Source organism: Aricia agestis, chromosome 11, assembly GCF_905147365.1.
Source record: "Aricia agestis chromosome 11, ilAriAges1.1, whole genome shotgun sequence".
Taxonomy (NCBI): Eukaryota; Metazoa; Arthropoda; class Insecta; order Lepidoptera; family Lycaenidae; genus Aricia; species Aricia agestis.
In genome coordinates, this window is record NC_056416.1 from 12,635,448 (window position 1) to 12,652,056 (window position 16,609).

Consider the following 16,609-nt stretch of genomic DNA (forward strand, 5'->3'; position numbering starts at 1 on the left):
TTACTCCAAATCGAATAAAAATTACCGTGTGGATCGCAAAATTCACAGGCCGAGCTCCAGAACTGTGAGTTAAGCAAAAAGCGGCCATGCCCACTTTTTGCAACTCACAGTTTTGACGGACATTATCGTCAATTCGCAAGTGGTAGGTGTGGTAGAGGTGTGACTGATAAACCACTTGACACGCTGACATGACCTAATTCCTCGATAAACACTAAACTAAGCCCTGTTAGCTCATGTAGTAAGTATTTAAGACTTCAGTATGGCGAAAATTAACGTTGATTTACATTCGCACAGTAACTAACAGGAGTAACAGGCTGATTAAGTAGTCACTGGCTCAATTTTTGAGTCAGAGACAACTAAATCTGACTCTGGCTGTGTTTTGTCCCTTGTATATTTAATAAAGATATTTTTATTTATCCAGTCCAAGACTTTCTGCCGCGCATTGTAAAACTCTGGAACGAACTTGTTACCAGCATTATTTCCGGACCAATACGATCTGCAAACCTTCAAGAAGAGAGCGTATTCCCTCAAATATTAAAAGGCCGGGAACGCACCTGCAGCTCTTCTAATGTTGCGAGTGTCCATGGGCGACGGTAGCTGCTTTTCATCCGGTGACCCGCGCTCGTTTGCCCCCTTATTAGGTATAGCTCCTGCAGGAAAATTGGTATTGTGTCATGCTATTCCAACGCTAAACCAGCCGGACAATCGCGCTATTGTCCAACGTTTTAATTCTGGTTGTGGTTGAACTCTTATCCTGTTGTGTTTCAGCCAAGGACGCATATCACTGGTTCAGCCGACGGAACCGCATCGGCTGAACCAGTGATATGCGTCCACTACGGTTACAATGTAAATCATCGCGTTTATAAACGCGATGATGAAATCGTGATTGATCTCGGATCAAAGACCCAGTTTCTACCGTTTAGGGATAGTTAGTTATACTAGATAGTTAAGAGAAGTCCACACCGCCCTTTTTTCCATACAAACGCTGTCCCCTATTTCCTCCCTGGATAATGCTAGTAGAGTTATAATTTTTTTCCTGAATATCTACGACTAATAATACAATGTCCCTATGTTTTCTTTTTTTTCATAATTTAATTATTAAATAAGATATGAACGTTCAAAAACCCAAAAAAAATGGCCAGATTTTCCGCTGTGTTCAAACATCCAGGAAACAGATTTGGCTAGATTTTACGAAAAAAGAAAAACATAGGAACACAGCTCAAGCCTTTCTTTAATCTTTAATGAAAAAGGTACTTAAATCGGTTAAGTTTTGGAGAAGGAATCAGGGGACAACGAATCGTTGATTTTCTGCAGTTGTCTCTATCGCGTTCTGCGGTATAGGCTTGAGGTAAGGGAGACAGCTATAGATATTACACGTAATTTTTTTTCATTTCTCTAGCCCCTGGTGTATCCTCTTAAGTCTCTATATTTTTCCAAATTATTAAATATGACTTTTAGGTAAGTGTAGAAAAGTTTAGGGAACATTACTTACATACTAGTTACTGTTATGTAATGTCATTAGTCATGAGTCATGACTCATGACATCATTGTATTTAGTGAGATACTTGAAATTTAACCAACTTGTAGGCAAAAAGATTGTCTTATGACGCAAATGCTTAAATTCTTAAAGCGTCTTAAACCTTCTGAACATGAAAAAACATCAAATATAAGCAGAAATAAAATTACATATACAGAATATTAGGTATTATTTTATTTTCATGTTTAAGCCAATTAATATTCTACGGTGGCTACATAGTATAGCTATATTTAAACTTTTAATTTATTTTAATGTAAATTCATGTTTTTTATGGCAATAAGATTTTCTTTACATAATATATAGTTAATGCGGTATTATAGTATACTCCGTGGTTAATGTAAAACTTACTATAAAATATAAATAGATATTAGAACATCAGCACCTCCTGCAAATCTCAACGTTAAAATACATACATGTCATATAGAGAGTGAGCAGATAGTGGAATGTAACTGTAGGCAGCTAAGTAGAGCTAATTCAATAAAATACCTAGGTGTCACGGTTAATGAAAAACTAGATTATCAGGAACATATTGTTAACACTACCAAAAGAATCCGGAAACTTATTTACATTTTTAAAAACTTACGTACCTCTGCTACTTTGAACTTACTGAAAACGGTTTACACATCAATTTGCGAGTCGGTAGTATCTTACTGCATACCAATTTGGGGAGGAGCAGCTACCACCAAAATTATAGTTTTGAAAAGAGCACAGCGGTCCATATTGAAAGTGATATTGAAGAAACCTATCTGGTATTCTACTGCAAATGTATACAAAGATATAGATGTACCTACTGTTCGTGCTCTTTTTATACTCCGCGTTATTGTCAAGGAACATCGTGCTGTCCTTAAATCTCCAGACTATACGAATCATTGCGCAAAAAAAGAATATTAAAGCTACCGCTAACACGGATAACTTCTAGTTTCGCTAGAAGATTCGCTCCATATTTACACCATTTCATATATTATAATAAAATAAACAGGAAATGCACTATACAAAACAGCTCATTAAAAGAAGTAAACGAAAAAGTAACACGATGGCTAAAAGCTCTAGATTATGACGAGAAAGAACAAATATTAAGAGATATATAATAGATAGAAATAATCACATAAACACACACACAACCACACACATACACAACACAGCGCGGTAATGATATTTAATAATTTTAGTAACTTTGTTTTTATTTTTAATTATGATACTATTCTGGTGATCTGCAGGACAGGCTCAGCCTAGTGCAGACATCAAAGAAACTCGGCACTAAAACGTCTGTAATCTTAAAATAATATAATGTACCTGTAAAAATATTTTGTAGCAGATGTATTGTTGTTTTCAATAAATTATTATTATTATTATTATAATATTTCATTTCATTAAACACAATATTCTTCTTTACTACTGCATCTACTATTCATATTCATTCTTCATCAAAATGAAACTGAACATTTTGGTTCATGTTGATTACCTATACATACCTACCTAATTTGCGTATCTATGTCTAACTTGAACGCGATCTCAGGTACTACTGGTCCGATTTGAAAAATAATTTCTGTGTTAGATAGCCCATTTATTGAGGAGGCTATATTTTATCACACTAAGACTAATAGGAGAATGTGGAAAAAACGGGGGATTTTTTTTTATTACCTAAGTATATAAATATTTCTATTAGTAAGAGGATAAAACATCTATTATTGTTTGCAAACTATATACTATCTAGTATCTACGTGTACCGAAGCGAAGATAGCGTATATATAGAGTTTATTATTGCATATGCCATAATTCGCGATAAGCCGCTATCACGGACATGGCTATCAGCGCATGTAAACTTTATGACACCTCACTAACTTGACCACCACACTTTGTCTGGACTATCTTGATTTTATTTTAATTCTCTTAAGAAGCTTTAGTTTTCAAACAGAGCGCAAGACGCAGCTCTACCTAAGCTTAGCGTACGTGCGAGTTGACGAACGGTTTAGTATCTCTGTGTTTAGGACAATTTTCCGTAAAAGTTGTAGTTGGTGTGCCACAAAAAATAATCTACATATACCTAGTTTTTATTAGAACCAAAAAAAGGCAATTTTTCTAGTTGTACCTTGAACACAAAAAGTTTGCGGAACGGTGGTTTAGGAGACTTTACTAGTAACCTCCTAAGTAGTAACAATTGAACTGCAAAATAATGAAGTGGGCCATCTAAATCTATATCTAGGTACTATAACATATCTACCTACCCTACAGGCTACACTCTACAACCTATGAAACCTACTTAACGTAGGTTTGAAACTGAATGTTATTAAAATCGACTTTGTAGAAGTAGGTAAGTAGGTATAGTTTAACTGCAGGTAAAGTCTCTAAAAAATTACAAGATAATATCTTATAAATTTTTATGTAAAATTTGGACGTTGTTAAGCATTCGTATACTAACCCATAAAAAATTAAGTGTTGAGTTAGGAATGTTCTTTCGATGATTTAGAACAAGACTGCATTCAAAATTTAACGACTTTTGTGGGTTAAAAGTTTAGGACATTCAGTGATGGATTAAGATTACTTGATGCCCTAAGCAATCCATGCCTGTGGGCCCCCCTATCCGTATCTCAACTAGAATCGGTCTTTGAACCTTTACTCTTCTGGTGCCCCCTCAGACGTGATGGCCTAGGCAATTGCTTAATTTGATTAAGGGCTAATCCGTCACTGAGGACATTAGGACACAAAATATGCTTAACAGCGACCAATTAATGGAGGACTTACAAGTTACAACCAGACAAACCGTCTAACTGACATTGTATGTAGATGGAAGGTCGCAAAACATTATTGCACCGATATCAGAGATAGCGGTGATAAGGAGGTGCCAAAACTGAGGACCTGCAGGCGGCCACCACAGTCCAGAACTGATTCCGATCTAGTTAGACCCCCGGGTGAGTTTATTGAAATTTTACTGTGATAGGAAACTAACAAATAATACATTTTGACAAATAAAACAAATAATAGGAAATATGTTTTGTTTTGTTGTTATTTCCATCCTGTTGAAAGGCCAATTGGGTGTATACTCAGAATAGGATTAAAGGTATTAGGTATAATTATATACTCTATATTATGTTGTTAATATGCTGTGTTAATTATTGTGTTTAGTTGGAAAATGATAAACTTTAGTACTATTTCATTCTGTTTAATGGACATTGGACGTAAATGCCGCTTTTTAGCGGCTTATAAATATATAATTTTTTGTCTAATTAAGGAATAAAATATATTTTTTTTATCTTCAAATGATTAATTTAAGTATACTCCACTCGGGCTAACTTCTCGCTAGCGGTCATTGACTCCCTGTCAAAAACTTATCATTTTCCATTTATACTGCGATTGACAAAGAAGTGTCAGATATTGTTTATCGTGGTTTTATATGGAAAATGACAAGTTTTTGACAGGGAGTCAATGACCGCTAGCGACAAGTTAGAGCGAGCGGAGTATATATAGTTAGATACGTGTACAGAAGTTTTATTTTTAAGCTCCTTGACTATAAATAATTTGTAATCTATTTCTGTAACTGACGACCGTTGCTTTATTTTACAGATTCTCAACAAATCACCATGTCTCTTGCCGAAGTAAGTATATTATGTACCTATAGGAACAAAATATTATCTAATTCACTGCTATGCTATCGATCTCACTGAGAGAGATTTAATAATCTTACTTAACGTTAATTCAATGTAGATTTTGTTAATATAAAATCCAAAAAAATATCTTAAAACTGTCATTAAATATAAGGTTAAGTAATCATTAATTAATTGACTCCCTGTCAAAAACTTGTCATTTTCCATATAAACCGCGATTGGCAATGAAGTGGTGGTGGTATTGTTTATCGTGGTTTTATATGGAAAATGACAAGTTTTTGACAGGGAGTCAATGACCGCTAGCGACAAGTTAGCCCGAGTGGAGTATAGCTCTTATTGCCGCACGCAGTGGAACATTAATTACTTCATTATAATTAATTCAAAATTTTGACATAAGCCCCATACTTACATTAATATACATATAGTGTCAAACTCTTCATTAAATTGAACGTTAATCATAAATCATAATTAAATGTCTCTGAGTACGGCGGTTAGTGCGGCCGCGCCGTAAGGATTCATCTTAGGTAAATAAGGTGGGATTTACTCGCGTTAAAACCTTTGAACAGGACAATAAGCCATTGTCCTTTGTGAAATCCCACTGTTTAAGGAAATAATAAACTTAATAGATAATAGGGTTGCGTGTTGCAATTGTAGAAAACAATAAATAATTATTAAAATAATTAAAGACGTGAGTGAAAAAACCAGATAACTAAAGTAACATTATATAACTTTAGGACAATAATTACTAATTTTTTCCCTTATAATTTAAACGAACCTTGTAACATAAAATACATACCTTTTTTTTCTTTTCAAACAATTTTCCCGGCCCTAAAGCTTCCATTTATGCAAAAAAACGGCAATTTTTAGGGTTTTGTAGTCAACCAGAAACCCTTATAGTTTCGGACTGTCCGTCTGTCTGTCCGCGGTTTTGCTCAGAGACCATTATAGGACATACAAAACTGTAATTTGGCATGAATACGCATATTAATGATGCCGACAAAATGGTACATGACATCTTTGAAACATATTTTTTTTATGGTAGGTACCTTCTTACCCTACACATCAAGCGGGGATGAATTATTTTTCGCGTGTACTCCATCGTGTGTGGTGTCGTTGGATAGGTTTTTAAAAAATATTATTCGGAGTATTAATAGATCATTTTCCGATTTAGGACCCAGAAAATATATTACTTGTTTGGGGATCCATTTGTGAAATACTTATTAAGTTTCAAAGTGGAAAAAATCGTTAGAGTCCCCCCCCTTCTACCAGCTAATATTTAGCTAAATATTAGCTGGTAGAAGGGGGGACACATGAAACGGTTGCTTCTGGAAATGGGAAAAAATTAATGGCAGTAGGAAATATGCTGAATTTAAAAGGAAAACTATCACGGCTAAGAAGACTTTATAAGTTACTAGCTGTTGCCCGCGACTTCGTCCGCGTGGACTTTAGTTTATAGCGCGCGGTGTCAACAAAATTTGTGTCAAATTTAAAAACTTTTAAAAACCCACGAAAGTGCTCACCTTGCCGCTGCCATTCCGGTGTAGCGCGGCCCTTTATTAATCAAAATACCCAAAAACAGATGTGCAGTGTGCACGTCATAATCTATACTAATATTATAAATGCGAAAGTATTCAATTTCCATCGAAGTTAATTTTTCTTTCATATCTTCGTATTGTTTAGAAATAAATTGCATCGACTTCTCAAGTTCATGGGTGGTACTTTGTATGTTGAAGTTTTGTTGCTTCAGCACCGCCATATCTGCGCTTAGTGTCTTAAGAGTTTGATCTTGGTCTTTTTTCCATTCTGTCAACATATCGAACAGTTCCTCCTTTAAAGACCTTTCTTTGCTCTGCTCATCTTCAGGGCCAGTACGTTTTTGCTTTTTTGGCCTTCTTCCGACGTAATCAAAGGAAGTAATAGGATCTAGGTTAGCTATGTCACTTTCCGAGCTAGTTTGTAAGACACTGTTACCCGACCCAGGGGGTGTTCTTTGTAGTTTAGCCATTGATGTAAAGTTGAGTGAGAAATAAGTTCACAGTTTCAGTGGTCGAACCGTCGTACTAAGCAGAACAACCGAGCAAGATATAGTTGTCTCACTATTTTGTCCTTCTCACACACTTGAACACTCTCTTGCATTTATGTGACCCTGGTACTTTAGCACTTTTAACTGGTAGAATTATTAGTTAAAATTGATTTATTTAAACGATTTAAAAATACACGGTGGGCACCTCTAATCACGATGGAAGTCCGGAGGGAAGGGAATTAGTCTTAGCGTGATAAAATATAGCCTATAGCCTTCCTCGAAAAATGGGCTATCTAACACTGAAAGAATCATCAAAATCCGTTGCGTAGTTTTAAATATTAAAGGGAACAAAGGGACATGAGGGGAAAAAAGCGACTTTTTTAATATGTATAGATATAGATAAGCCACTTTATTTCCGCAGCCCCATGTACGTAATGGCCTCTGTGGACGATGCCGCCTAGGATGTGGCCTATACGGCCTATTTATAAATCCGGGGCTGCGCTGTCCTATACAACTCGAATTGATCCAGTATACCTAACTAACATATTTAACATTTCAGCAATTCAACCAAGTGGCCGAGTCGGTCAGGAAGTGGAAGACCAAGCCCGGAGACAGCGAGAACCTCGCTCTGTACTCCCTCTACAAGCAGGCCACCGTTGGAGACGTCAACATCAGTACGTATTTTGTTAAATAAGCAGGCCTTAGGCCAGATCGCCTGATGGAAAAAAGTTTTGTGCCTCGACAAAAAATGTTTAAAGAAAGAACCCTAAAAATTAACACCCATTTTTTTTGGTTCAATAGTCTTTACTAATGATACCTAAGCCCTGGAAAAAAATTGGCAGGAAGGTTTAGTTGCACCCTGTATATAGAGTTCACTATGAAAGTAGCAGTCCTAAAAAGGCAAAAAAAAATTACAATTTGTTTGGGTTAGCGGCCCAGCGTCAGGGGTTTTCCCATACAAAAGTGAAAAAAGTTATTCTTTCAGCGCTGCTGCTTTCACAGCGAACTTGATACAACTCAATACCTGCAGGGGACCCATACACATCCTAAAGTATTATCACTTAGTTTTGTTACACCCTGTATAGAATTGGTTTGTTATCTAAATGACGTCGATACGTTTGCTGGTTCTCCCCTTACGTCTAAACATAGACCCAAGTATACAGGTTGTAACAAAAAGTAAGTGATAATACTTTTGGGTGTGTACGTGTTCCTTGTAGAGGGTTCACTGTGAAAGTAGCAGCGCTGAAAGACCAAAATTTTTTTACACCTTTGTATGGGGAAACTCGTGACGCTCGGGCCCTTGCCCATACAAAAGTGAAAAAAAATGTTCGTCTTTCAGCGCTGCTACTTTAACAGTGAACTCTCTACAAATAACACGTACACACCCTTAAGTATTATCTCTTATTTTTGTTACATGCTTTATAAAACACAGAAAAAAAAAGATAAAAATGCAAATTGTGATAATCGCATCTGAAAGAAAACAATTAAATTGCTTTACGTGTAGCCACTGGCCGCTCGCGAATTGACAATACATAATTTATTAATGACAATACATAATAATGTATTTTAACAATTTATGATTATAATTTGCACAATAGAATGGAAAGTTCTAAGTCCAAATTATTTACATAATTCAAGCCTATTCGCACAATATACAGGTTGTAACAAAACTAAGTGATAATACTTTAGGTTGTGTACGTGTTCCTCGTAGAGAGTTCACTGTGTTTTCACAGTTTAGCAGCGCTGAAAGTTTTTTTTTTCACTTTTGTATGGGCAAGCGCCCCAGCGTCATGAGTTTCCGCATACGAAAGTGAAAAAAATGGCCTTTCAGCGCTGCTACTTTCACAGTGAACTCTCTACAAGGAACACATACACACCCTAAACAGCCCTAAAGTATTATCACTAAGTTTTGTTACACCTTGTAGAGTATTTAACCTAATTTGTTTTTATCCAACTGCGCTAGAAATAATATCCTAAGAGCCGACCGTAAAATCCTGCATGAATCGTTTTTTTCGATCAAATATATTTTAAAATAATCTTTAGAACGTATAGAATGGATTAATGTTGGGTTGCCTTGTTAAAAGTAGCCGCAAGTACCTCTAATTAAGTCTAATGTTCATGAGATATAATTAATAAAATTAATAAAAAGTGACGAGGTCAAATATGACCTCGTCACTTTTTATTAATACCTGCAGAGGGCGTTGATAGTATTCCTGTGCGTCAACTAGATGGCGTTTTATGAGAATAAACCGACGCGTTGTTAGTATTCCTGGGCGTCAATAGATGGCGTTTTTTTAATATTTTTTTTGAGTGTATAGTATAAGTACTTACAGATTTTTTGAACATAAGAAATAACTTCGTTCCATTCGGGTGTCCCTTGACACCTCTCAAGTTTCTTACTTTTTTTTTTTAATTATCTCTTTCACTCTTTCCAGGTGAGCCCAGCGACATGGTCGGCAAGGCCAAATACAACGCGTGGAAGGGCCGCAAAGGGATCTCACAGGACGACGCCAAGAAACAGTACATCGATCTCGCCCAGCAATGGCAGTCCAAATACGCATAATTATTTAATCTGTATACGTAATGCTTCGTTCGAAATTTAATTTAATATTATTTAAAATATTTTTAAGGCTTCATTAAATTTTATAAAAAAGTCTTTCCTTTGTTTACTATACCTTAACACCTAACTAATAAAAGTATGTATAATATACACAGCGAATAGTTCTACACAATGTCTGCTTGTCTTTGTCTGGAATATTTTAAACTTCCCAAATCCCATGACAGATAAAGCCAGCTGATCGAATAGACGACAACTATTAAAGTTAGCGTTAGCAATTAGCATAGGTATACATTATAAACGCTGCATAAATAGTTTTCACTGAGTGCTGGCATCATAAATTATAATATTTAGAAAAGTCTTAAAAGTCTTGCCCTCTGACTTCTGTAATCTGTTATATATTATAAGAAAGTATAAAGAAATAAGCATAGACTTAATATATGAAATAAGTGATTGTACCATGATTTTACATAAAAACCATTTTCAGATTCTTCGCAGGATTTGCCGACAAGGCAATATTTTCAATAATATAGCTCTTATAGTTTCGGAGAAAAGAGGCTGTGACATACGGACGGACAGACAGACAGACATTACGAATCTATAAGGGTTCCGTTTTTTGCCATTTGGCTACGGAACCCTAAAAATTAATACCCATTTTTTTTGGTTCAATAGTCTTTGCTAATGATACCTAAGCCCTGGAAAAAAATTGGCAGGAAGGTTTAGTTGCAACCTGTATATAGAGTTCACTATGAAAGTAGCAGGCCTAAAAAGGCAAAAAAAAATTACAATTTGTTTGGGTTAGCGGCCCAGCGTCAGGGGTTTTCCCATACAAAAGTGAAAAAAGTTATTCTTTCAGCGCTGCTGCTTTCACAGCGAACTTGATACAACTCAATACCTGCAGGGGACCCATACACATCCTAAAGTATTATCACTTAGTTTTGTTACACCCTGTATAGAATTGGTTTGTTATCTAAATGACGTCGATACGTTTGCTGGTTCTCCCCTTACGTCTTAACATAGACCCAAGTATACAGGTTGTAACAAAAAGTAAGTGATAATACTTTAGGGTGTGTACGTGTTCCTTGTAGAGGGTTCACTGTGAAAGTAGCAGCGCTGAAAGACCAAAATTTTTTTACACCTTTGTATGGGGAAACTCGTGACGCTCGGGCCCTTGCCCATACAAAAGTGAAAAAAAAATGTTCGTCTTTCAGCGCTGCTACTTTAACAGTGAACTCTCTACAAATAACACGTACACACCCTTAAGTATTATCTCTTATTTTTGTACATGCTTTATAAAACACAGAAAAAAAGATAAAAATGCAAATTGTGATAATCCCATCTGAATAAAGAAAATAATTAAATTGCTTTACGTGTGGCCACTGGCCGCTCGCGAATTGACAATACACAGCGAATAGTTCTACACAACGTCTGCTTGTCTTTGTCTGGAATATTTTAAACTTCCCAAATCCCATGACAGATAATAAGCCAGCTGATCGAATAGACGACAACTATTAAAGTTAGCGTTAGCAATAATTAGCATAGGTAGGTATACATTATAAACGCTGCATAAATAGTTTTCACTGAGTGCTGGCATCATAAATTATAATATTTAGAAAAGTCTTAAAAGTCTTGCCCTCTGACTTCTGTAATCTGTTATATATTATAAGAAAGTATAAAGAAATAAGCATAGACTTAATATATGAAATAAGTGATTGTACCATGATTAAATCGAAGAATCTGAAAATGGTTTTTATGTAATAAAAACCATTTTCAGATTCTTCGCAGGATTTGCCGACAAGGCAATATTTTTAAATTTTTTGGTCAAAGGATCCAAAATTTTTTTAAAGTCAAGGTCTTTTGACTTTTCTGACAAAAAAAGTAAAAACTTCAATTAGACTAATGACGTTGACATATAAATAGGTTACGTGGATTGTTTTGAACACGAAATTATTGTTAATTTACGTAAATTAAGGTAAGAATCGATACTTTTCCTGTAAATTAAGAAGTGTCTTTGAGTCATACTTCACACCGGTGAATAATCGACACGTCACTGTTGTTGCTTTGTAGATATCGTCAGTTGCAGGTTGAGCTATTTTCTTCACTGTTCATTTAGTTTCTTGTGAGTATTCACGGGTAGCGGTCGTTTCAGTTAACTAACGTAAGTAATAGTGCCTTATTAATTAGGAATCTACTACATAAATCGTTACGGAAGTTATTTTGTAATGTTTGGCTTTTACTCACTATTGTGCGCTTAATAAATTGAACAAAATGTTATGTTGCTGCGGTTATGCTCAATTAACCGGTAGTCGTGATAGCTGTATGTAACTGTTATATTAATGCGAATTATCTTTTTTTAGGTACATCGGACATCCAAATACAACAGTCATGTCTCTGCAAGAGGTAAGTTCTAGGTTGCTTTAAGGTCAAATAAGTATAAAGTATAGTGCTAGTTCGAAGTCCAAAGTCCTGTAACTTCTTATTACCATATTTTAGTCCTTTATTGCTGTTTAATTAAACATTTTATAGAATATGTAATTTGGTGACTTTCCACTCAAATTCCATCCATGAATAATTTACAATTAAAACCTCATTAAGTTAGTGTTTTTTTTTTAAATATGAAATACCGTATTTTTTTCTTGGAGAAAGCTGCCCAACAACCATGACCACAAACACCACAGTTATTCCATTAATGATACAGTAATGTAAAAACTGTGTATTACTTAATTTTCTTTCCAATTAGTTTTTTTTAGTACTTACTACTTTGAATGGATTATGTAACTAATTGATAAATATTATTTTATTTAATTTATTTGTACAGAAAAACTTACAGCAAATCTCAGTAACAACTAAGTTAAAAACAAATAGCCATTTACAAGTTTTAACATTTAGGTAGCAGTGTAGTGAGTATGTTAAAAAAGGTAATAATCAATAGAAGCATAAAAAGTAACAATATCTGCCATGAAAAATTCATTAGTACACTTAATATTAATATAATAACCCACGGGCCAACCGAACTGGTTTCATACGTCAAGTTCATAGGTACATGAGTCAATTATTCAGGAGAAAAGAAATCTTTGATTAGGCTTATAATAATATAATAAATTGCATAAAATAATGTCATTATTTTATACAATTTTTAAATAATATTTTTTTATATATTTCAGCAATTCGACAAGGCCGCTGCCAATGTAAGGAATCTGAAATCTCTGCCCAGCGACAGTGACCTTCTAGAATTATACGCCCTCTTCAAACAGGCTACTGTTGGCGATGCTGACCCAGCTAGTGAGTGGCTTTTTAATTATTATTATTTATAAGCTGAGATTCCATCTTGGTAATCATGTGATAAATACTTTTTTTTAAATAACAACCCATGGCTAGTTGAAGATGCTAGGAAACAGCTCTGGATGCTCTTCCTTGGCAAACATCTTGATACTTGATACATACATTATTCCAAATCTAATTTGCGATTTTATTTATGGTTTAAATTTTAGTTAAATTAAACATTTAAATATTTTTGTTTATAACTGTGGGAGCAATTATATTTTTCCTCAATGAAAAAACTTGTAAGTACTTATATAATTTTATTACTTTGCTATACACTGGAAGGCTTTTGTAATTAATTTATGATCCCTATTCTTATCATCAATTATTGATAATTAAATGGAAATAATGAAACTTGAACTATTGTTCCTATAGAAAAACAGATAATCACTACTAATAAATTAATAATCGTAATTATAGCTGTGCCAATGCCTAAGCTGATGTTGTAATTATATTTCTGACACGTAAATAAGTACATACTTTAGAATATTTATAAAGTACATAGTTTAGAAGTTATTTGTCTCATGAAATCTTATGTAGTTGCATACACTGAAGTACTTGAGAGTTGAGTCTACATCGTACAGAAAGCTGTTATACTTTTTGACGTTATCAGCGACTAACATCATAATTGCAAAGCCGACGCTATTTCAAAAAAACAGATTGAAACGATTGTAGCAATAAAAATGCAATAACCATTCGTTTCGCGATAGTGGTTACTGGTTATGGCGCGAGTAACCGTTAGTTTGAATATAAAAGTGTATAATCCGTCTCTGGCACTCGTAGAATGTCGGAAGAAACAAGAAAATCTTGTAAATTTCCACACGTAACTGCCTTTATTAGCTTACTTGTTTTTGGTGAAACATTTCTTTTACGTCATATTTTTATACGTGCAGGCCACAGTCAATAATAATAAACCGCCACGCCACGGAAAGTTTGGCAAAAATGGTGATAGTAGTTGTATGTTATGAGTTTGACGTGTCTATATCAGCCCTAGTAGACAAGTGGCATTTGGCAAGCGATTATCGTAAACGCTAACAAAATGTATGCGATTTGACATAAGTCATCGCTTCGCTAGCGAATACTAATGTCAAATGCCATACATTTTGTGGCGTTGGCGTTGCCGTTTACGATAACCGCTTGCCGCTTGTCTAGGCCCTCAGGGGTTCCCAATCTTTTTCAGCCTGCGATGCAGTTACACGTCGCAATATTTTGTCACGGGCGCCTTACTAGTTACTCTACCTAGCTATTTGAAAAAGATACATAAATACTCTTAACGATTCTAGTTAGGTTAAGCAGGTAAATGATAAATAATTAACAAAATATATTTAATCATCTATCTGCTTTACACAATTAATATTAAAATTATAATTTTACAATATTTGTGCTGTCGGTCTGTCGGATAATGATGGAGGATCGACTTACGGCGCCTCTATTGCCTTTTCACGGCGTACACTTTGGGAACCACTGGTTTATACTATGTGTTACTGTAGTATCATAGGTCCCAAACCTTTTGGATTTTTAATTGAAAGTTAGTGTAGTCAACATTGTTCTTAGCTATTCATTGTAATTTGTAGTAAGCTCATTTAGGTGCTGCTTGATAATAACAACAATAGGGGCTTTCGCCGTGGAGCTACAGATTTTTTTTTCCGCTGTAGCCTGTAAGTAAATAATTATATTCCGGAAGGGAAAGTGTGTAAAATGTGACCATTTACCACAACTCACGTGACCTTAATTCAGTATTTATCATACTAAAAATACTATATCAGCAGATAAATACAATAAATCATATTTACGATACTGTTATCATCATTAACGTTATATCAATAATGCAGGTTGATAGCCGGATGGGTCCAAAATAACAAACATTGTTTGCTTATCTAACACCCTGTAATTCTACTAGAAATATTGATTTACTACAGTGTAACAAAATTAAGTGATAACACTTTAGGTTATACTTACTGTGTTTCGTATATAATAAATACGAAACACAGTAAGTATTGGATATTGAATAAAATTTTAATGTTTATTAAAATTGTTTGATAATTTTGTATTCCAAATATCCACAGGTTTTGTATTAAAAACATTTAGACCGTAACATAATATTTTTAAACATTAAACAGTAGATAATTTAATATTTTGATTGGAAACTTGTACCTATCTAGTAATAACAACTATTTCTGGACATAGGTATTTTAAATTGGACGTAACTGAATTAAATTAACAGATCATTGTCGGTTCATTGACTTTAGCTCAAGAATAGTAATGCCTTTAGCCTTATAAATATTTATAGCAATATATTATTGTAAAATTTTAGCTTTTTAAAATTTTATTAGTTTAAGAATTAATAAATAATTTATACTTCCATTACTGACACTGAGTAGCGTTATAGCCGCCTCCACTAACACTTCAATTAAAATTAATTCAAATGGAGTACTTATACATTTTAGCATTAAAATATGGTGTCCCTTAAAATAAGTTATGTATAGATGAAGACCTTGCCATAATAATAATATTATCCTTATTTAGAGCGAGCTGCCAAATGCCGTGTTTTGTAATAAGTATTACGTAAGACGATTGACTTAAATGAAATTAAGATTTATTTAATCATTGTATAATTGTATATTTATCTGATATTTGCTAAACGGAAAACACGATTCACTTATTTTGACACGATAGTTATATTTTTCGAAATTATGAAACTTTCTAGGTTTTTCAACAAATATCTGTTACACTTATTGAGTTACTGTCATTAAATAACTTGCACTACTACAATCACACACTTTATAAAATAATGGCAAAAGGAAATATTAGTATTGTATTTAATTTTTAAGTAATTATCAAAAATAGTTTTGGGACTTACGGCCTTTAATTTCGTACTATAATGCGGGAACCGTTGTTACGCGATATAGTTAGCTAATAAGCTGCAGCGCAAAGCACATTGCTCGGGGCACGATTCATGGAATCATTATATCACTATTGGAGGATAGCGGGGTGTGTAGTAGGCTCTTAAAGAAAAACTTATTTCTTTGATGTAAGTATAATAATTTGCCTTTTTCTTGTTTCAGACAAGCCCGGTATGTTCGACCTGAAGGGCAAGGCCAAGTTCGAGGCGTGGTTAGGCAAGAAGGGAACCTCCAAGGAGGACGCACAGAAGGCCTACATCGCTAAAGTAGACAGCCTCATCGCGTCCCTCGGTCTCCAATAAGTGCATTTAGTTCGTTGCCAGCAATATCGAGATGTTGCTGGCTATACCTACTAAAATCTCGCTAGCAATACCAACATGTTGCCAGCAACACCAACACGGCAGTTGGGGTAGTTATAAGTTATATTAAGTGGAAATCTACGAAATCGAGGTTTATTTACAAGGTCTAAATTATACAATATACATAGCTTCCATTTTGTCTAGCCGTCCGTCACAAACTTCCGACATCACATAGCACTGATGCACAGACGCAGTGCAGTTTTTGTTACTATTTATTATACTTTGTTACTTTTATATGGCATAATAAATTATGTGAATATAAAGCAGTGTATATCCTTTATAAAACCTTAATTATATTTTTATTTGC

The 16,609-nt window shown here is 34.6% G+C and overlaps 1 protein-coding gene across 8 annotated transcripts; it reads left to right on the forward strand.

Annotated features, from left to right (window-relative positions):
• Positions 1–4,312: 4,312 nt before the first annotated feature.
• Positions 4,313–16,292, forward strand: LOC121731796 (acyl-CoA-binding protein homolog). 8 transcript variants are annotated; one of them, XM_042121429.1, is made up of 5 exons: positions 11,674–11,691; positions 11,787–11,879; positions 12,086–12,119; positions 12,884–13,001; positions 16,106–16,292. In XM_042121429.1, the coding sequence occupies exons 3-5, from the start codon at positions 12,105–12,107 to the stop codon at positions 16,243–16,245; spliced, it is 273 nt and encodes a 90-aa protein (XP_041977363.1). In that variant the 5' UTR covers positions 11,674–11,691; positions 11,787–11,879; positions 12,086–12,104; the 3' UTR covers positions 16,246–16,292. The 8 variants fall into 8 exon arrangements, with proteins under 8 accessions (XP_041977367.1, XP_041977368.1, XP_041977363.1 ...); XM_042121433.1 differs by lacking the exons at positions 11,674–11,691; positions 11,787–11,879; positions 12,086–12,119; positions 12,884–13,001; positions 16,106–16,292 and adding exons at positions 4,313–4,446; positions 5,099–5,130; positions 7,722–7,836; positions 9,598–9,787; XM_042121434.1 differs by lacking the exons at positions 11,674–11,691; positions 11,787–11,879; positions 12,086–12,119; positions 12,884–13,001 and adding exons at positions 4,428–4,446; positions 5,099–5,130; positions 7,722–7,836.
• Positions 16,293–16,609: the final 317 nt, after the last annotated feature.